General features: G+C 57.8%; 2 protein-coding genes across 3 annotated transcripts in view; both read left to right on the plus strand.

The window, feature by feature from the left end:
* RAD18 (RAD18 E3 ubiquitin protein ligase) overlaps positions 1-5,556 on the plus strand; it is a 28,084-nt gene extending 22,528 nt beyond the window's left edge. Inside the window, exons 12-13 of one of the 2 annotated variants that reach the window (XM_038149362.1) lie at positions 3,312-3,374; positions 5,014-5,556. In XM_038149362.1, coding sequence (XP_038005290.1) covers positions 3,312-3,374; positions 5,014-5,116 — 166 coding nt within the window. In that variant the 3' untranslated portion in view covers positions 5,117-5,556. The remainder of the gene's footprint in view (positions 1-3,311; positions 3,375-5,013) is intronic. The other variant, XM_038149363.1, reaches the window with a different exon arrangement.
* Positions 5,557-13,829: 8,273 nt separating this feature from the next.
* Positions 13,830-20,066, plus strand: OXTR (oxytocin receptor). The gene is made up of 2 exons (XM_038149552.1): positions 13,830-15,269; positions 19,272-20,066. Exons 1-2 carry the CDS (start codon positions 14,345-14,347, stop codon positions 19,511-19,513), a joined length of 1,167 nt encoding a protein of 388 aa, XP_038005480.1. The 5' UTR covers positions 13,830-14,344; the 3' UTR covers positions 19,514-20,066.
* Positions 20,067-20,586: the final 520 nt, after the last annotated feature.

A 20,586-nucleotide genomic window follows, 5' to 3' on the forward strand; every position in this document is an offset into this window, starting at 1 on the left:
TTTTCTGCTATGCTGTTGATTCATCCTTTTCTTCCCACAGCTTTGAGCTGTAACAAATGGCAGGAGCTGCGAGGCCTGGTGGCAAGTCCTGGGGACGTTGTCAGATGGGGCAGCTGGTGGCCTCGGATGTGTGTGGTGGAAGCTCTGACATACAGGCTGTGTCCAGGAGGACAGCAGTCCCTGCTCAGGAGCCCTGGGCTGTGGACATCTCCGAGCCCTGAGGGCAGGAGTTGTGGTAGGGAGTGCTCCTGGTGCTCCAGCCACCACATCCCACTGTCCCACACTCCCAAGGGAAGCAGCTGAGGAAGATGCAGCACATCTTTCCCTTTTCCCAAGGCACAGCCTCTTCTTGGGCTGCAGAGGGGGCCGTGGAAAACTGAGGAAGCCTGGAAAGAGTCAAGGAAAACAGCAAGATGGTGGAAGCTCAGGGTTTGGTGCAGACAAGAGCCCTCCGTGGGGGCCTGGGCAAAGCCGAGGCTGGCAGACCTCTCCAGAGACAGCAGCATGAAGCCATGGGCACGGTCTCAAGAGGAGGGTCTGGAAAGCCAGAGACAGCAGCACGAAGCCATGGGCACATGGTCTGAAGAGGAGGGTCTGGAAAGCCAGAGACAGCAGCACGAAGCCATGGGCACGGTCTCAAGAGGAGGGTCTGGAAAGCCAGAGACAGCAGCACGAAGCCATGGGCATTATCTGAAGAGGAGATTCTGGGAAGTCAGAGACAGCAGCACGAAGCCATGGGCACGGTCTCAAGAGGAGGGTCTGGGAAGCCAGAGACAGCAGCACGAAGCCATGGGCACGGTCTCAAGAGGAGGGTCTGGAAGCCGTGGAAGATGTTGTGCTGCACAGCTCATCCTGGACACGGCGCGGTGCCTGGCTGCTCCAGCAGCGAGCTCATCCCGTTCCTTGCAGGGGGACAAAGTGCAGGCAGGATTGCAAGAGGGAGAAAGCTGCTTTCCCTCACTCCTGGGCCCTGGGCATTCACCTCCAGCTGACACTGGTAAAGTGAGGTGGGCTGGAGCTCCTCTCTTGTGCCAGCATTGAGGGAGGGCATGCCCAGAGCCTGGGCCAGAGCACACGGTGGGATGGGTGGATGGGAGGATGCTGGCTGCTCACGCGAGGCCCAGGAGGAACTTAATCTGCCCTAAAATAAACCAATTCAAAGGGCTCTTTGCTCCTCTCAGTTTTAGATCAAGACATGTCATTCGCACTTACATCAGCTTTTGCCTCTCTGTTTTAGGGTGGTGTGTTTATCCTAAATGAAAAAGCAGGGGGTGGTGGAAGTCAAACCCTACTGATGGTGAAGAAAGAAGAGCTGCCTCTTGGGTGGCTGGCTGTAGGGGATCAGGGGAAGCAGTCCTGCAGGAATTTGGAGTGGGAGCATTGCCTGAGTCACTGGAGCTGCGTTTTCACCGTGGAGGCATGAATAAGTGCAGGATCACCCTGCCACAGGATGCTGGCTGCATCTTGAGAAGTTCAGGTGAAGAACTTTAGTAGTTTTGGCTGTAAAAATTGACTCATCTGGAAATGATCTGTAAAATTGTGGGAGAGATTAGTGACCTTCACTTAAGAAAAGGACAGAAAACCTGTTGTGGGAATTTGTCTTGAATTTGGAGTCTGAATAAAGTCTGAAGGGGTGTTTTGCTGTGCCTGAATGCAATGTAGGTAGATACCTCTGAAGCATTGAAAAGGCAGAAAATACTGGAGAAATGAACAAAACAAAAATTCTAAAGTCTGTGGTCTCTTTGGCCTCTGTGGGCTAAAATTTATAGAAAAAAAAAACCCTTCAGAATGAGGCAACTGTTTCTGTTATTTAATTAATAATCTTCAGTTTAAGGGCTAATCATTTGATGCTAAGAAGAGGGAGGAGTTTTCTTCTGGGAAAGAAAAAGTTAATTTAAAATACAAATTCAGTTGGTGGTCAAAGTTGCTTTTGTTTAGTTGACAGTGGTTTTTTCGATAATTGCTTTTCAACTGTGGCATGTTTGAAGATATTTTTTTTTAAATCTTCAAACCCTTTTGTCCCCTGGCACGTGGCAGAAAGGTGTGTGATTCCCTGAGCCCCGAAGCTCAGCTGGGCTCTAGCTGAGATTGATCCTGGCTGGCGTGGGGCAGTGGGATGCTGGAGCACATCCTGAACAGAGGGCTGCTGGCTCCAGCTGGAAGCTCAGAGCCCTGCTTTGCACAGCTACTGCAGCTCCTCGGTCCCTCAGTGCAATTAGGGCGTGGGAGTTAATTGGGTTCTCTGGGGACCCGTGGCTGTGGCGTCAGGGGCCCGTTCATGGCTCCATGTGTAGGCCAAAGGTGGAACTCGCTCCAGGACGTTTTGTACTCGGTTTTAAAGAAGTCTGGTGGGCCCAGACCATGGATTCCACATGTGAATTCTGAACGCACATCGCTGGTTTGAACGCTAGCCAGACTTCTCCAGTTTTATTGTTTTGCGGTGACAAACGCGGCGGGTGATAAATGCTGCAGTTTTCAAGGCAGGGAAGTACATCATGTTCAGGCCTCAAACCTGTTCTTTTTCTATTTTGGGGGACTAAAAGCACACAAATAGCCCTGTGTCCTCCCCAGTTCTTTTTTAAAATGCAACTGGAACATCAGAGTGGGGTTTGGAAATATGATGATAACTCATTCCCTGGGCATCCACTTCGTGCACCGAAAATGAGCTTTTGATGGGCTTCTAATTCTGAGAGTCAAAACAATGTTGACTTTCAAAACGTTTCCCATCCATTTTTGGTATCTTTTTCCTTTTTATCTGTATGACTGAATGGGTGTGTGTTGGAGGTTACTCTAACCTGGTGTTGTTTGTCCAGCCAAATTCCTGTTGGTTCTGTAGTTATCACCACAGTAACAGCTGAGCACTCTCACCTCACAGGGCAGACAAAATGGCAAAGGGTGAAAAAACCCTGCTGTCTTAGAAATTTCTGTCTGCAGAAATGTTATGTCACATTGATTTATTTAAGAGAGACTTCAAAAAAAAGAAGGTACACTTTACCCCCCAAAATGTCTTGCAGGTCCTCTCCAGAGAAACTTTCTGGTGCCTGGGAATACAGAGGTGGTGTAGTTACCACCTAAGAGACATAAACATAGAACTGTCTTGTGTGTTAAATAATGATAATGAGACCCCAGGGATAGCTAAAAATGAAGTGAGACAGAAGCTTCTGGACTGTGCTGTAGGTTGGTGTTATTTCTCTTTGCTGTTGGTGCTGGAGGGGTTGGTCTCATCTATTCTGCTGCCATTGCTGAGTGGAGCCCTGCATTGCTGTAGGTGTTGCTGAAATAATTTCCATCCATTTTATTTCCCCCTTCAGCACCAATTCAGACATTCTGGCAGATGTGGAAGGGTCTGAGACGTGTTCAGCGTCCTCTGACAGGTGAGTACAATATCCAGGAGCTGAAGTCCTTGGGGTGGGTTTAGGTCTGTAGCTTGCAGTTGGTGGAATCCTGGAGAAGCAAATGCCTCAGGAAAGTCAGATTCTTGAGGAATCCCCACAGTTCTGGGAAGCACAGTTTGGTCAGTGTATGGGTCCTTGAAAAATAATACCTGGGTCCTCCAAGAATCCACAGATGCCCAATTGAATATCTTTATTCTAAAGGATATATAACTATATATTTTAATTAAAAAAAAGAGGAAACTGCTTGTTATGGAAAATGAAATCTGATCTTCTGTTACATTTGAAAATTCCGTTGTTGACAGAGCTGTAGGTGAGGCTGGCAAGTTGGACAAGCTGGAATTGAGCATCTGTTTTGATTTACTTCTGTTTGAGATTAGAAGAGCACTTCTTGGCTGTTCAAATCTCAATGTCTGCAAGTCTGAATCGTGTTTCTGTTTCCCATGAAACCCCCTGTGAAGGGGCTGGGGGAGCTGGAGAGGGCTGTGGGTCCGCGAGGTCCCTCGGTGCCCTGGGAATGTGTGTTCAGTCCCAGCTGGGTCAGACTGCTGGGATTCACACAGGTCTCCCTGGGCATGGCTGAGGGTCCCCGGGGTGCAGGAGAGCCATGTCCATCGTGGTGCAGCTCTGAGACACAACTTGTCCTGCTGTATCTTGAGTGTGTGTCTGGTGGCACTCGGCAGATGAGGGCTTGAGCATCTCAGAGTTGTCCGTTGTTATTTTCAGTTGTCAGTTCCCAGTTCAAGACAAATGAATAGTCCCTGCAGGATGGATTCAGCCTAGCAGATGGTATAAAACAGAGTGCACTTAAAAGGAATGTTTAATTAGCAAAAGCTGTTGACAGATTAGTGGCATCTTTCATGTCAACACTATGTGGAATTTTAAGCACCGAGGCTGAATGATGGGAATCAGCTGCTTCATTTACATACAGCTAGTTTAAGATTTTTTTCTTTAAAATTAACTGTGGCTAAAAATAAAACAGTTGTTGAGTTTTCTGTGGAAAATACTTTGTCCATAAATGAGGAGAGTGCCTGGCAAGGCTGCAGGCCCCGAGCCCTCCTTTGGGGGTAACGCTCACTAACCTCTCATCCTGCTTCCAGGTGGCTGTGCCCCAGACTGCCTTTTCTGATAGACCATCCTTATGGTTTTGTCAGTGCCAGGGGTTGTCCTCTGTTATGGACAAGGAGTCTGGGGGGGTTGCTGCTGTTCCTTGGGTTCCAGACTGCTCTCTGGGGACAGAAGGAGAGGCACTGTGATGACCCTGTTGCTGCGGGCTCTGGGGCTATGGGATCATTTGTCGTGCTGTCACCTTCCTCAAATGAGAAGGCAGAGAAGTGTTTCTCTCCCCATCCTTGAAAGTGTTCCAGGCCAGGTTGGACAGGGCTTGGAGCACCCTGGGATAGCGGAAGGTGTCCCTGCCCGTGGTAGAGTGGAATGAGATGATCTTCAAGGTCCTTCCAACCCAAACCACGCCCTGGTTCCCCGTCACCTGTAGCACGTGCGTGTACAGGTGCACATCTGTGAGCACCTGCGTGCTGCTCGCAGTGCTGCTGCACAGCAGCAGCGTGTGCTGTGTTTGGGGCGCTTGCAAACCCCCGTTCCCCTTCTGTTCTTTCCCCAGCAGCAGCTCCGTGGCCGTGGCAGGGAGCAAGAGGAAGCTGCGGCGGCCGCGGCTCCCCGAGGACAGCGGGGCCGTGCCCCAGGGCAAGAGGAAGAGGAGCTAGTGCTGCAGGAGTGCCCAGCTCGGCCTGGGAAACACCTCCTGGCTTCTTCCCATTCTCCGAGTGTCTGGGTACTGAGTAAAGTGCTGTATTTTCACATCACTGCCATTCCAGCTGCCTTCATGACCAGGCTGCTGGGTTTGCCCGCAGCCCTGGGTTGTTGATGGCTGAGGTTGGGCACAGAGTGCCAGAGCCCTGCAGGAGCCTGGCCTGGCTCCTGTGCCCGAGTTCCCTCGCTGCTGCAGCGCCTGGGCTGTGTGCTGCCACTGTTCCTGCCTGCATCCTGGGCCAGCCTCATCTGCCCTCCTGGCAGCAGCTGCAGGGTGGGGTTCTGCTTGGGTTCTGGAGCCCCAGTTCCTGGCCCGGCCAGGGGAGGGACCGAGGGATGCAGGGGGATTCTGCCCTGCACTAACAGGCTTTTTTATATATGCTTTGTAAACTTACTCAGTATTATGTGTCATTATTTCAGTTTGAAGTCCTGAAGCTGGGAAGAAGTTGGAAGGTTGTTGGGCATTAAGTGTTTTAGCTGTCAAGCAAATAGTTACATTGAGAAGTCTGATCTTCCTTAGGAGGTGATGGGATTTTGTGGTGCAAGAAAATGAAAGAAATGCAAGAAACCTGAACATGAGGAAAGGCTTTGAAAAATAAAGCTTATAAGCAAAATATGAAAATACTTCAGGTGCTTTTGCTGAGCCCTGAAGTTTTGGTCAGAGCCTGTCAGTGGGAGCTTGGCAAAGAAGGCACAAAATCTGGGTAAGATTGAGGGTTATTGTGTCCTGACTTCAGAGTGGAGCTGGGATGCAGAAATAATCCTCCTCAAGCCATGGTTCCCAGGAGTATTTGTGTTTGGAACAGGCTAAATCATGGAAGATATAAACTATCATAAGTGCATGAGGTGGAGAGGTGCAGAGGCAAAGCAGAAATCTGTTGATTTGGTTCTTTCTCTACCAAACCAGACCTTTTAAAAGACAATAATTACTGATGTCTGCTTTAGGGCTGCCTTTCTGCCAGCAGCTCACCTCGGGTGCTGGAGTTGGGTGCAGTTGGCCAGTGAGTGGTAACAATGCTGTGAATTAGTATCACAAAGGCTTTCTGCAGGCGTTGGCAGAGCAGCTGCTGCTGTGCTGGGGGAGGACCCTGGTGTGGGGACGCCGTGCCTGCTGTGGCTGCAGCACTGACATTTCCACTGGAAACGAGCTGAGGAGCCCCAGGAGCTGTGGCAATTCCAGGGGGCAGGAGCAGGCAGAGAGCAGCTGACACATTAAATACGGGCACGAATCAGACTGGTTTGCTGACACCCTGTGAGGATACAGGTTTATTATGTCACTTATTGTTGTCATCGCCACTTAAAGTCCAAACCGGTGACCTTTGCCTGAGCTGGAGTTTTCCCCTCCCTTTGGTGGGGCTGTGGGTTGGTGCTAGAGGACAGTGGTGCCGTTTGTGGAGCTGTGGGTTGGTGCTGGAGGACAGTGGTGCCGTTTGTGGAGCTGACAAACGTGAGTGGGGTGTGTGGCCATGAGACACAGTGGCTGAGGTGCAGGGGGAGGCTGCATGGAGCAGACACCCTGGGCCGTGGGGATGGAAGCTTAGGAAAAAACGTGGATTTGATGGGCTGCTGCCTCATTCCCACCCTGCTGGAGCAGCCTGGGCAGGAGCCAGTCTCCCCTGCCACACCCAGGGCCAGTGCCAGGCCCAGGCAGTGCCAGGAGTGGCTGCTGCTCCCCCGGGTGCCATAAATGATGCTCGCTGCACATCTCACCAGCCCAGGATTCACAGGAACTGCATAACACAAGGGAAAAAACAACAGGGAAGGAAACACAGTGTCCTCCCCACGCTGTCCCGTCCCCTGCTCCCCTGGGCAGCTCTGCTCCTCCGTCACCGAGTCAAGGGGCAAGGGGAGCAGTTGGGGACTCGTGGACAGCCAGGCTGGGGCACGGTCACAGCCAGAGGAGCCGGGCTGGCGCTGGCAGGGGGGTGTGGGACAGGGTCCTGCTGGGGCTGGGCATGGCCCCGTGGGGGAAAACCCCTCCACTGTTCTTTGGGAGAGTCACATAAAGTCACTGCATCCTCCCGGCACCTTTTCACTGCTTGTGAGTGATGGTTGTCACAGCCCCACAGCCGCTGTGCTGGGCTTGGCAGGGCAGGGTGGCAGGCCCAGGGCCCCTCTGTGTCACCCTGCTCTGGGCTCCCGGGCACCCTCCCTCCCACCCTGCTGTGGGTCCATTCCCAGAGTGGATCCGAGGCAGGTTCCCGGTGGCTGTGGCTCCCTGGAGACCTGGCAGAAGCTCCAGGGGACTGATCCTGGTGGCCAGGGTGGTGCTGGGCTGGCACTGGGAAGCTCTGGGCAGGGAATCCATTCAGCAGGAAATGGATTAGTCACGGAGCAGTCCCTCAGGCCGGGGCAGAAGGGCGAAAGTGGAAACAAAATAATCAAGAAGTAAAAATGTCCTGTTCCCCCGGCCCGGCAGGAGCCGTGAGAAAGGCAGCGGTGCCGGGAAGGGGGAGCAGCAGGAGCAGAGCCACCCTGCTGGACCCGGCCCTCCCGGGGCCCTCTGGAGTGAGCACTGGGGCTCAGCTGCAGCCTGGGCACGGGCAGCGCCTGGCTGGGGTCGGTGCGGGGCCCAGGGAGCTTCTGGCGGGCGGGGATGCCTTTTGCCCAGAGTGCCAGTTCTGCCAGCTCAGAACACACCCTGCTCTGGTTCCAGACTGTCCCTTGGGCTCCCTGAGTGAGCTGGCACACAGCTGGGCACACTGCTTGGCACATGGGGAGGTGGCACACTGCTGGGCACACACACAGCTGGCACACAGGGAGGTGTCACACAGCTGGCACACTGCTGGCACATGGGGAGGTGGCACATGAGGAGCTGGCACACGGGGAAGTGTCACACAGCTGGCACATGGGGAGCTGGCACACAGCTGGCACATGGAAGTGTCACACAGCTGGCACACTGCTGGCACATGGGGAGGTGTCACACAGCTGGCACACAGCTGGTACATGGAGAGCTGGCACACTGCTGGCAGACAGGGAGGTGTCACACAGCTGGCACATGGAGAGCTGGCACACAGGGAGGTGTCACACAGCTGGCACACTGCTGGCACATGGGGAGGTGGCACACTGCTGACACACGGGGGGCTGTCCCAGTGGCCCAGGCTGGCTCTGCCCTGGGCTGGAGAGGTTCCCTCCAGCCAGGACCGGGCAGGGTGAGCTCAGACACGGGGGGTGGGCTGAGCACCCCAGGAGGGACCTGTGGCCGCTGGGGACAGGCAGGGGTCAGGGTCTCTCAAGGCCACTTCTCCAAGGGTGCTGAGTTTGCCGGCAGGAGTTAAAAATAAAAAATCTTCTGGTTGAAGGAGGGTCTGTTTTGATAGAAGAACAGATATTCTGGAGTTGGAACGCCTCTCACAAACAGAGGAATTGAAGATGAATCACAGTTACCTGCTGGAGAAACCCAGCACCAGCATCTGCTGCCCAGAGGAGAGAATAATCATGGTTCTGTCCCACCTGGCCTTGGAGGAGCCAGAGGGCCTGAATTCAAAATGATTTGGACAAATTGGTGAGTTGGCTCCAGAACAACCACCTGGAACTAAATAAAGAAGAGCATGAATTACCAGCTTCAAGAAGGAGAAGGTAAACACATTACTGCAAATGGGAAGTAATTAGTGAGGCTGAAAAGTTTGTACAAATGCAGCTGGGCTTCATTTTTGTGGTGAAAGCTCACTGCCCTAGTTAATTATTTGGCCCTACAGAGGCACTCCTGGAGCCTGGACTGGGGGTTTCACTGAGGGTATTCAATGGGGGAGAAATGGGGGCTGTGTGGAAGCACCCTCACCTGTGTGGGCATTCCCAGACACATCTGCTTAGATACTCACACATATCTACTGAATTATCCCGAGGATTGCAGCCTCCTTCATGTCACTTGGCTAGGATTGTTGTAGTGATGAGCACCCAACTTGACTCACTTTCCTTTATATACATATGCAAATAAATGTAGAATTTGCATATGAATATATTAAACCAGACTATATTCTGGTTTTGTTCTGGCTCTTCTATCTTTACTAACAAAATCTCAGATGGATCTTGCTGTTTGTATTTTGTTCAAAGAGAAAAGTGCCTCACCTCAGTGGACAGCAGTGTCAGTGTGTGTGCAGGGGCTGTGGGCACTGCTGCGCCTGGCGTTGACTGGGATCCATACCTCGGGCTCTGGGAAGGTTTAGTGAACATCCCAGGTCCCAGGAGGTGACACTCAGCGTGACCCTGGGCGTGCAGGTCCTGTAACACCTCCACTGCTGCAGGTGTGGATCCCAGTGCCCCGGGCACAGCCCCAGGGCTCTGGGTCTCTGCTTTTCATTCCTTGATGGTGAGTGGGAGTCCAGGGCGCTGCCATGAGCAGCCTGAAGTTACACACAAATGTAGCAATCCCCCCAAAAGCAGTACAATGATTGTATTATCTCCCAGCAGCTTGAACCTGAAGCCTCTTTGTTAAAAAACACACGGATTCATATTTCAGCTTTATTATCCCAACTTGTTACTCCCGGGGTCTGGGCAGGCTCCATTGGTTTTATGGGCTTTGAGGCCATAATGGGATGAAGCAAGGAACATTTTAGCACGAACAGTGTCCTCGGGAGCCCTGTGCAGAGCTGGCTGCTCAGGGAGCTGCCGGGAGAGCCTCTGTCAGCCTTGCTGGGCTCGGGGTGCAGGGCAGCGGGGCCCTGTGCCATGGGCAGGTGGGAGTGGGGGAATTCCACAGAAACCACAGACTGCATCCACCCTGGGGGGCTGCATCCACCCTGGGGGGCTCTGCCCCAGCCGGGGGGGCCTGTCTGGGTGACAGGAGCAGCCTGGACGATGGGATCAGCAGGATCCATAGCCTGCTCTGCTCTGAACGGGTTCAAGCTGGTGGGTTTGATCGGAGCGCTGCTGCCGTGTGCCGGGGCTCACCCTGGGCAGGAGCTGGCAGCTCAGTCACCTCTGGGGCGAGTCTGCAGAGGCTCTGGGGGCTTCATGTGGAGCGCCAGCGATGGTGGGGATGGAAACGTGCGCTGGCTGAATGCCAGGAGGTTCAGGCTCTTTTTCCAGGATTTAGCTCCCAGGATTTAGCTCTTCAGGCTCTTTTTCCAGGATTTAGCTCCCAGGATTTAGCTCTTCAGGCTCTTTTTCCAGGATTTAGCTCCCGAAGCTGGGCGAGCCTGCCTTGGGCTCCAGTGCTGGTGTGGGCTGGAGGCCACGGGAGCAGAGGCCGATGGATTTCAGTGAGCTGGGGAGCAGAGGAAATGGTTTGATTCCCATAAACCTTTTAGGGACATGATGTGAAAGGTTCTCTAACACTGAGTAAGTTTAGTGTAGTGCTACACTTCTCTTCACACTGGGGAAGAGAAAAGAAGAAATTATCTCGGTATGTGCATGAACTCGTGTAAATTCTCTTTGCGCTGTGAATGCTTTATAGAACTCAAGACTGCAGCATCCAAGTAGATCCTCCCTTCTCCATTTGTCTGCATACACAACTCAGCTTCTCTGGCTCCTTCTCCTCTCCCAGTAATGTTCTGATGATTCAGTTTCCAAAACCTTCCCCAGCCATGGCACAAGTCTGACAGCCAGGTAGGTGCCAGGCCAGCAGTTCTGGGACTGACCATGGGCTGCAGGGCTTTTTCTGGGTTCTTTTTTCTGTTTTGTTTTTTTTTTTTTTTTTTTAATTGTGATCAATCTGAGTACTAGGTTTCTGGCTGGGTTTTGTTGTTGTTGTTGTTGTTTTTCAGCTAACAAAAAGGAATGCCATGGCCAGAGGACGGGGCAGGGATGTGATGGATGACACAGCATTACCCAGGAGTGTCACTGTCACCTGCATCTGAGCACACAGCTCTGGGCTGGCTTGTGTTACCCTGACCAGTGAACTCAGTAACACGAGGCATTTGGTGTCTGGGTTTGGGACAGACAGTTCTGAGCACTGCTGGTATTTCCCCGTTTTGTCTCCAAAGGCTTGTTTCCTCGGTGCAGATTGCAATATTGATTGTGCATTTTTCTGGAAATCAGCACACCAGCTGGTGAGCCGTGGAGCAATTCGATATCAGACTTGAGAATTTACTCATGTGCACATTTAAGAAAGGCACAGAAAAGTTGTGATTTACTGCGCCCTCAGGATGCTCCCAAGCCTGATTTAACACCCAGCATTCATCAGCTCTGTGTTGAAGCACAGGAATGCCCTTTCCATGAAGATGTGCCCATGGCACTGCTCATCTCTGTGGTTTTGGTAGATTTACCAGAGTTAAGCTTCCTGCGGGCTGAGTTCAAGAGATGAGGACTAGGAAATAATTCTAGGATAAAGAGGAATTCCCATGCAAGAGCAGGCGGGTACCAGGTCCTGGCTCTCCAGCCTGCAGTGCCTGCTGTGGGCTGCAGCCATGCACGAGTCCATGGGCGGCTGCAGCTCCATCTGCAAAGCTGTGGCCTGGGCTTGACATTTTGCCAGACCTCTTCTGTCCTGGGGACCATAAAGTTGTGATTCCAGATAGCTCTTGGAAAAACAGCTATTTCAGATCCAGCAGTAAACCAAAATGCAATTAAATTTAGCTTTATTTAGTGTTTGTGCTTTTGATTATCCCAGAGCATGTATTTTAAAATAAAAATGTTTCCAGCTCTATGGCATCCCTGAACATTTAAAGCTGGAAGAAGTAGGGGATGACTCAGAAAACCCTTTGATTCTCACAGGATTCTTTGCTTCAAAATCACGTGTGTTTGGGTTTTAGTCGTGGAGCAGCTGCAGCTTTGCCTGAATAAGGACTGAGCATCTCTGGCTGCTGGGGGGCAGTGCCCAGCCCTGATGGGATCACCTGGGGGAGCTGGATGTTATCCTGCTCAGTCAGGCCCTGGGTGTGCAATCCTGACCGAGCTGCTCCTGCGCTCCAAGCCAAGGCAGAGCGTGCAGAGCACGTGGCCCTGGAGCAGTGTGGCCTCGGCATGGGCACGAACAGGGGCAATCCCGGCACAGCCCTTCCCCAGCTGAGCCCCTGGGCCTCGTTGCTGCTGTCACATGCGCTTCAGAGTGGCACTGCACTCCTGGGGGTGCTCAGCTGCCCCGTGCAGGGGCTGCCCGGGGGCGCCGGGCTCTGTCCCAGCAGTTCAGCTCTGCCCTGGAAGGGAGCTGGGCCTGTGCAGCCGTGAGTGACCCCTCATCCACGGCCAGAGAGGAGCAGTGGCTGCTCTGCCTCACCTCGGGCACCATCTCAGGGGTGCTGAGCCACACCCGAGCCCCCAGGGACATCCCTCAGTACCTGCAGGATGCTCAAGGAACTGAGCAGAAGGCAAGGGCAAACCTTTCCTTGCCTCTGCTTTGCCCCCAGTCACCTCCTCCCTGTGAGCTCTCCCAAAAGCAGCAGAACAATAAAAAAAGCGCTGCACATGGTGAGCAGCCATTCCCACAGCCCTTTTACTGCCTGAACGAGGAAGAACGTGAACCCTAGAGGGAAGAACGTGCCAAAGTATGTAACATTTCTTCATCTTGCATGGAGCTAAACCTTCCAAAATCTTTAAAAATAGCTGCAGGGATGTTTGTTCAGGGCCTACGGCTGGGCTGAGCAGGACTTGAGATATGCCTTGGAAGTGGGGAGCAAAGGGTGGTGATGCTGGGGACCCTCAGGGCTGCTGGACGGAGGGGTGGGCTGGGAGCATTCCCTGCTCTTCTCAGCATCCCCCCTGCCCTTCCAGGCTCTGGATCCCTTGTAGGGAGCCTGAAACTGGGGACAACCATCGAGCTGTGCTGATGAGCTGGTGACTAATGGTGTCACTCATAGTACTGCTCCTTCTTTTATAGAAATAATACTCTGAAATCTTCCTCCTGAAGAAGAGGGAAGCTCTAGGTGGGTGCGTTAATTGCCGAGTGACCAACGCCTGAGCCTGCTCCTCGGACGTGGCCGGGCTGGCACCTCTGGGGACCTTCCCTGGGTGTCCTGCGACGGCAGCTCCGGCAGGGCAGGGCTGCGCTGGGGGCGAGGCCGGGGTGTGCTCCCCCCCTCCGAGCCGCGGTACCGGGGCTTTGGGCTGCCGGGGCTTTGGGCTACTGGGGCTTTGGGCCACCGGGGCTTTGGGCCACAGGGGCTTTGGGCTACCGGGGCTTTGGGCTGCCGGGGCTTTGGGCCACCGGGGCTGTGGGCTGCCGGGGCTTTGGGCCACCGGGGGCTTTGGGCTGCCGGGGCTTTGGGCCACCGGGGGCTTTGGGCTGCCGGGGCTTTGGGCTACTGGGGCTTTGGGCTGCCGGGGCTTTGGGCTACTGGGGCTTTGGGCTGCCGGGGGCTTTGGGCCGCCGGGGCTTTGGGCTGCCGGGGGCTTTGGGCCGCCGGGGCTTTGGGCTGCCGGGGCTTTGGGCTACTGGGGCTTTGGGCCACAGGGGCTTTGGGCCACAGGGGCTTTGGGCTGCCGGGGCTTTGGGCTACTGGGGCTTTGGGCTACCGGGGGCTTTGGGCTACTGGGGCTTTGGGCTACCGGGGGCTTTGGGCTACCGGGTGCGCTGGCCCCCGCCCACCACCGCAGCCTCGCTGCGCCGCTCCCCCTCGCGGCTCCGCTCCGGGGAACCGGGGCTGCCCGCGGGAGAGGGTCTGCGGGGAACCGGGGCTACCCGGGAGAGCGGGGCTGCGGGGAAGCGGGGCTGCCCGAGAGTAGAGGGGCTGTCAGAGAGGGGCTGCGGGGAAGCAGGGCTACCCGGGGAAGCGGGGCTACCCGGGGAAGCGGGGCTGCGGGGAAGCGGGGCTGCGGGGAAGCGGGGCTGCCGGCGCGGTGCGCGAACGGCCGCGCTCCGGGGAGGGCGCGGGGAAGATGCTGAGGCGGGTCCGGGTGCGGGGCCAGAGGCCGCGGGCGGGCCCCGAGGGGCCGGGCCGGGACCCGCCTCCGCCCGCCGCCCCCGCCGCTCGCCCGGCCCCCGCGCCGGGGCTGGTGGCGGGGCAGCGGGCGGCGGAGACGCCGAGTGACCGGCGAGGGGACAGGAGGAGCTGCGGGGAGCCGCCAGCCGGGACACGGGGACGGGGACGGGCGGGCAGAGAGAGCGGCACGGCGGGGAGGGGACGGCAGGGGACACGGAGCGGGGGGACGCGGGGAGCCGTGGAATACCGAGACCCGAGGAGACGCGGAGAGAGAGCGGGGGGACACCCGGCTGCCACGGGAACGCATCGGTAGCAGCTCTGCCCGCTCTCTGCCCACTCTCGGTCCTCACCCTGCCCCAGGCTCGATGCGGGCCGGCGCTGGCCATGGAGAAGCTGTACCTGGCGGGGAGCAGCACCTGGATCATCAACAGCTCCCTGGGGAACGGCAGCCTCCGGCTGCAGAACCTGAGCGCCGGCAGGAACAGCACCGCCGACCCCCTGAAGAGGAACGAGGACATGGCCAAGGTGGAGGTGACAGTCCTGTGCCTCATCCTGTTCCTCGCCCTGACCGGCAACCTGTGCGTGCTCCTGGCCATCCACACCACCCGCCACAAGCACTCCCGCATGTACTTCTTCATGAAGCACCTGAGCATCGCTGACCTGGTGGTGGCCATCTTCCAGGTGCTGCCCCAGCTCATCTGGGACATCACCTTCAGGTTCTACGGGCCGGACTTCCTCTGCCGCTTGATCAAGTACTTGCAGGTAGTGGGAATGTTCGCTTCCACCTACATGCTCCTGCTGATGTCCCTGGACCGGTGCTTGGCCATCTGTCAGCCCCTGAGGTCCCTGCACAGGAGAGCGGACCGGGTCTCTGTCCTCCTCACCTGGCTGCTGTGCCTGCTGGTCAGCATCCCTCAGATCCACATATTTTCTCTAAGGGATGTGGGGAACGGGGTTTATGACTGTTGGGCAGATTTCATCCAGCCCTGGGGACCGAAAGCCTACGTTACCTGGATCACCCTCATGGTCTATATCATCCCCGTGTTGATGCTGAGCATCTGCTATGGCTTAATCAGCTTCAAAATCTGGCAGAACGTGAAGCTGAAGACGGCCCACGGGCCCAGCGTGGGTCTGGGCTCCCGCGGCGGGATGGTGTTTGCCAGGGTCAGCAGCACCAGGCTCATCTCTAAAGCCAAGATCCGGACGGTCAAAATGACCTTTATCATCGTGCTGGCGTTCATAGTGTGCTGGACTCCCTTCTTCTTCGTGCAGATGTGGTCTGTGTGGGACACCAACGCCCCGCAGGAAGGTACAGCTCCCCTCCCTCGCCCTGCCGGGCTGGGCCGGCTCCGCTCAGCGCCCGGGGCACCCGCGGGGACTCGGCTCCGGGCTGGGCTCGGGCGGGCGGGAGGGACGCGGCAGAAGGTCCTGAACACGAGAGAGCTGCCCGTGGCTGAGCCGCAGCTTCCCCGGGTCAGGGGCTGCCGTGGCTCTGGCAAACTCCGGGCCACTGCGGCTCGGGGGGCGGGCAGGGCGCAGGGTGGTGGCTGTCCCTGGGCGGTCACTGTCCCTGCGTGGTGGCTGTCCCTGGAGGCTCGCTTCCCACCCTGGGTGCTGGGGCATGCTGCGGGCTGTGTGGGAGCTCGGGAGAAAGCTGCACAGCCCGAATTCCTCTCCTTTGTTGTGTCGTTTCTTCCTCACTGACTTTTTGCTTTCTGCTCTTGGCCTCTTCTCCCTCTCCCCCGGCTCCATCCACCCCGGCACTATGCCGCTGTTATTTTGTGTCTGACGGGAGCACGGTTCCCATAGAAAAACCCTGATTTATGAGCAAAACCTTTTCCTAAAGCTGTGGTGTCAGGGATTTGCCGTTTTTTCTGTTTGGGCCGGCTGCTCCTGTTGTCCCCGAAGTTGCCGATAGAAGAGAAAGTGCCACCCTCCCCGGTGTGACACGGCTGGAGCTGTGCAGGTCCGCGCTGTCCCCCGCCAGGCGGGAGAACCACCCGGGACACCTTCAGCAAAAACTCTTCACGACTTTATGAGGAGGCAGAAGGGGCAGAAAGGCGCGCCCGGGGATGGGAGCGCCCGGACAGACTGAGCCAGGCTCGGCAGGAGCCGCAGCAGGAGCTGCTCCCCGGCGGCCCGGGCTGTGCGGGCTGGGCTGGGGCAGCTCGCAGGGCACGGCGGCTCAGCACAGCCCTGCCCTGCCCTGCCCTGCCCTGCCGAGCCCATCCCCGCTGCGCAGCGCCCCGCAGCCCCCGTGCCCCCGGGCTGCCCAGGGAGCCAGGCAGGCGTGCTGAGCCTCTGCTGCTTCTCTCTGCTCCATTGATTTCAGGAGAGGTGGAATGCGGCTCGTGCACCTCCCTGCGTGCTCCAGGGGTTTTCCACCTGATCCAGGCTGGTCAAAACTTCCAGTTCCTAGATGGGCTCGGGGGTGAAGCAGCGGCGCTCCCTCCTGCTGTATTTTAATCCTGCAATCTTTTGGGCTGCCCTTTCCTGCCTGGCACACAGCCCTCGGCAGCACCCAAACCTCTGCAGCTGTGCTGGCCCTCGATGGGCAGGATCTGTCCATCCCAGTCCCCCTGGCTGCACAGGGAACCTTTCCCTTGCTCACCCCGTGCAGTAGGCCTTGCAGCACTTTTCCGTTTCCCTTTTCCTCCTCATTTCCCTTTTCCCTTTTCCCTTTGCTTTAGGCGGGAGGGATCTCCAGCCCTGCCGGGCTGTGCCACGCTCCCTCTCCCATCACGTTCCTGTCTCCGGGCAGCCCGCGGCTGCGGCGCAGGGCGGGAGCTCTGCCAGGGCTCTTGCGGGGCTTCCACGGCACGGGGAGAAAAAGCCTGGCGTGGATACGAGTGTCGGGAGACCCCAGCCCTTCCTTCCAGGCTCTCCTCCTCCTTTTGGCTGCCCAGAGGCGGGAGGGGGGCAGCGCAGTCTGCAGAGCGCTCGGGCTGTGCCTGCAGCATTCCCACAGCCTTGCCCTGATCCCGGCCCCCTTCCCTGTACCGGGCTCCCGTGCCGTGCCCAGGCAGCAGGGGGGTGCAGGAGAGGGGCACCCCGTGCCGGGAAGGGAATGCGGCTGTTCCTCCCCTCACAGCTCCGTGGGCAGAGGAGGAGGAGGGCAGGGGGTCCCTGGGTGCCAGTGGCGAGGGGGGCACGACTGCACCCCAGTGAGCTGAGCTGGGGGTGACTGGCCAGCAGCAGGGATCGCCCGTGGGTGGCCACGCAGCCCAAAGCCTCTGCAAGGTGGGTGCAGCCCATGCTGTGATCCAGGGACTGGTTTGAGCGCTGGGACCCTCCGCAGGAGGCTCCTGCTGCACCCATTCACAGGGAGCACCTGCGGGATCCTGAGCCGGACTCAGAGCTGGCTCAAGGCGCCTGTGGGGACGCGAGCAGGGCTGTGAAGCACCGCGGCCGAGCCCCCGGGCCCTTCCCCTGGGGCAGTGCCCCGACACGGGGGCTGTGAGCCGCTGCCAGCGGCGGCAGCCGGGGAGCCCCTGCCCCATCCCCTCCTGAGCCGGGGGTTGGCAGCAGAGCCCCCAGCCCTGCACCTCTGCCGGCCCTCCAGGAGCGCCGGGGGACAGGGCCACCCTTGGGGGACACAGCGGGCACGTGCAGCACCCCTCGGGGGTCTCTGGTGCTCCAGCCAGGGAGGGGAGAGATCCACCCTCCAGACTGCCCTGCAGTAAGCTCCCTGAAATTCAATTTGCCTCCTGCAGAGAGGAAGAGCTGAGTCAGCCCTGGCTGGATGTTTTCGAGTGGGTAGAAACACCGGGATGTATTTCAGGTCTTGTGCCTCTGCACAGAATTATTTTTTAGCATATACTTGAAATGAATTATTATTGGAATATTAATGTTACTTGAAATTAATTATCAGCTATTTTTTAGAATATACTTGAAATTAAAAGTAGTTGGAGCAGACGTCACAAGAGCAGGAATTACGCATCCATTGGCTAAAGGTGAATTTGGAAGCTAGCATTTATAGCCACATTTCTTCACTGGTCTAAAAGCTGCCAGTGGATTTTTGCAGAGGCACGAAGGGGCCAGGAGCAGCCAAACCAGCCGTGCTCACCCTCGCTGCCGTGCCTCCTCTGGCAGCAGAGGGGCTGAGGAGATGAGCTGGAGCACAGGGAGCAGGATGAGGGCTCCATCTCCACCAGCAGCCACCTCAGGGAGGGGACGTGCCCCTTGTCCTGGTGCCATGGCAGATGGCAGTGCCACCATCCCCTCGTCACCAGACGGTGCCGGTCCAGCCTCTCAGGTGGGACAGTCGGTACTTGGTGCTCTGGGGACAGAGAGCAGCAGCCAGACACTCGATGTCCTGGCACTGCTCTGCCACCGGGGTGCCAGGCTCCCGGGCGCCATCCCTGGTGTGGGGATGTCCTCCTTCCTGGCACAGCACTGTGTGGCGAAAACTAACTCGGGGGAAAGGAAGATGACTGGAGAAAGGGCTGGGAGAGCACCGGGCAGAGGGCTCAGCCGGGGCGTGGGGACGGCCAGGAGCAGGGGACGCCCCGCAGCCCGGCACCGTGGCTGTCCCACAGCCCCAGGGCTGGAAGCCTGTCCCAAATCAGCCACTGCTGTGGGAGAATGAGCCACCGCCTGGGCTTGCTCCCAGAGCTGCTCTCGGCCATGGCAGCTGCAAGGGCTGCGGTCCCGTCCCTGCCTCGGGCACCTGAAGGGTGCGGGTTGTGCCGGGGCTGCCGGGGCTGCTCTGCCTCCCCAGCGGTGCTCCAGGGCAGCCCAGAGCCAGCGGGGACAGTCTCTTGGGGGACAGGCAGCTCTTGGGGGACAGGCAGCTCTTGCTCTTGGGGGACAGGCAGCTCCTGCGGGGAAAAGCCGATTGCCGGCCGTGGGCTGTGTACAAATCATGAACAGGATGGGACTGTTAGGAACATGCCTTGAGCTCCATTATTATCTTAGAACTTCCTCATATCTCTCTAGATATGCTTTTCTGCAGCTTAATGAGTTGTTCTGGCCAAGTGTTAATACACAGACCATTGCTCCATTAGTCCTTACTTTTCTACTTCTCACATAGTTTTTCTGCTGACCAATCTCATGGCACTGCTTAGCTCCACTCACAGCTCTGCTGTCTCCGAGGCCTGCCTTTTGCAGCTTTCCCAAAACCCTCTGACTTTATGGATTCCCACAAAGCCGAACCCGAGGCGCTGGAACTGGGACCCTTCCCGTCCCTCGGTCCCCTGCAGCAGCAGCTCTCCTTTCCCGGGGTGCTCCTGCGGGCTCATCCCTGCCGGGGAGGGCTCTCGGGGCGCCCGCCCGGGCCGTGCCCTGACGCCGCCGTGCCTCTGTCCCGCAGCCTCCCCCTTCATCATCGCCATGCTCCTGGCCAGCCTCAACAGCTGCTGCAACCCCTGGATCTACATGCTCTACACCGGGCACCTCTTCCACGACCTGATGCGCTGCTTCCTCTGCTGCTCCACGCGCTACCTGAAGTCGCGGCCGGCGTGTGAGCTGAGCAAGAAGAGCAACTCCTCCTCCTTCGTGCTCAGCTGCAGGGCCACGAGCCAGAGGAGCTCCGAGCAGCCGTGCAGCCCGTGAGGCCAGCCGGGACCTCGAGCAGCCGTGCAGCCCGTGAGGCCAGCCGGGACCCCGTGCCTCTGCTGCGCCGCCCCGGCGCTTCCCTGCGGAGAGCTGGCCGGGCAGGAGGGGCCCATCCGCAGTGTACATATGGCTGTAAGCATGCACAGAGGGCGTTATTCAACCGGCACGGGAGTGGGGGAGCAATTCTGTGTCCAGCTTTCAGTGCTGCCTGGGGTTAGACAGCAGGAACCCGTTCCTGAGTCCCAAACCCGGACTCAGTGGCTCGTGGATGCCACCAGGAGGGACAAACGACGCCGTGCGCAGGGGCAGGGGCGACGGAAGGGGCTGCTGCAGCACAGGGGGATGATGGGTGTCACCCCCGGCACTGTCCCACCTCCTCCTGCAGCAGGATCCTGCAGGATGGCAGCGCCTGGCACCGCGCTCTCAGCACAGAGAGCTTCGCCTGCAGCCTGTGGGGCAGAGGCAGCCCTGTCCCTGCAGCCCTGCAGCCCTGCACCAGGCCAGCCTGCAACATGCCTGCACTGCCTAGACCAGCCCTGCAGCTTTGCACCATGCCAGCCTGCACCAAGCCAGCCCTGCAGCCCTGCACCAGGCCAGCCCTGCAGCCTTGCAGCCCTGCAGCCCTGCACCAAGCCAGCCCTGCAGCCCTGCTCCATGCCAGCCCTGCAGCCTTGCAGCCCTGCAGCCCTGCAGCCCTGCACCAAGCCAGCCCTGCAGCCCTGCACCAGGCCAGCCCCGCTCCCCCTGCCCGGGGCACAGACAAGGGCACTCCTGGGGTCAGCAGGGAGCAGCCTGGAAGGGACAGCGCCGTGGCCCGGGTGTCCAGCCCAGCTCTGCTCCCTGTGCCCGGTGAAGCCGGGCAGGCGGCTGGCTGGAGCCCGGGGCACGGCTGGGGCCGGGATCCGGCGGGGACCCTGCAGTGCCCGGCAGCTTCTGCTGGGGGTGTGCGGGATCCGGGCGGGCCTGGCTCCCACAGGGACCCTCCTGCCGTGTCCCCGAGCCGGGCTTGGCTCCGGCTCTCCGCAGGTCCCAGCAAGCCTCCCCCCCTCCAGTCGCTTGCTCCATGGCAC

This window comes from Motacilla alba, chromosome 12 (genome assembly GCF_015832195.1).
Source record: "Motacilla alba alba isolate MOTALB_02 chromosome 12, Motacilla_alba_V1.0_pri, whole genome shotgun sequence".
NCBI lineage: Eukaryota > Metazoa > Chordata > Aves > Passeriformes > Motacillidae > Motacilla > Motacilla alba.

Excerpts from the sequence above, each read along its gene's own strand:
- OXTR (XM_038149552.1), top strand. The coding sequence starts at position 14,345 with ATGGAGAAGCTGTACCTGGCGGGGAGCAGCACCTGGATCATCAACAGC. Across the intron at positions 15,270-19,271 it reads CACCAACGCCCCGCAGGAAG|CCTCCCCCTTCATCATCGCC; the intron begins GTACAGCTCCCC and ends TCTGTCCCGCAG.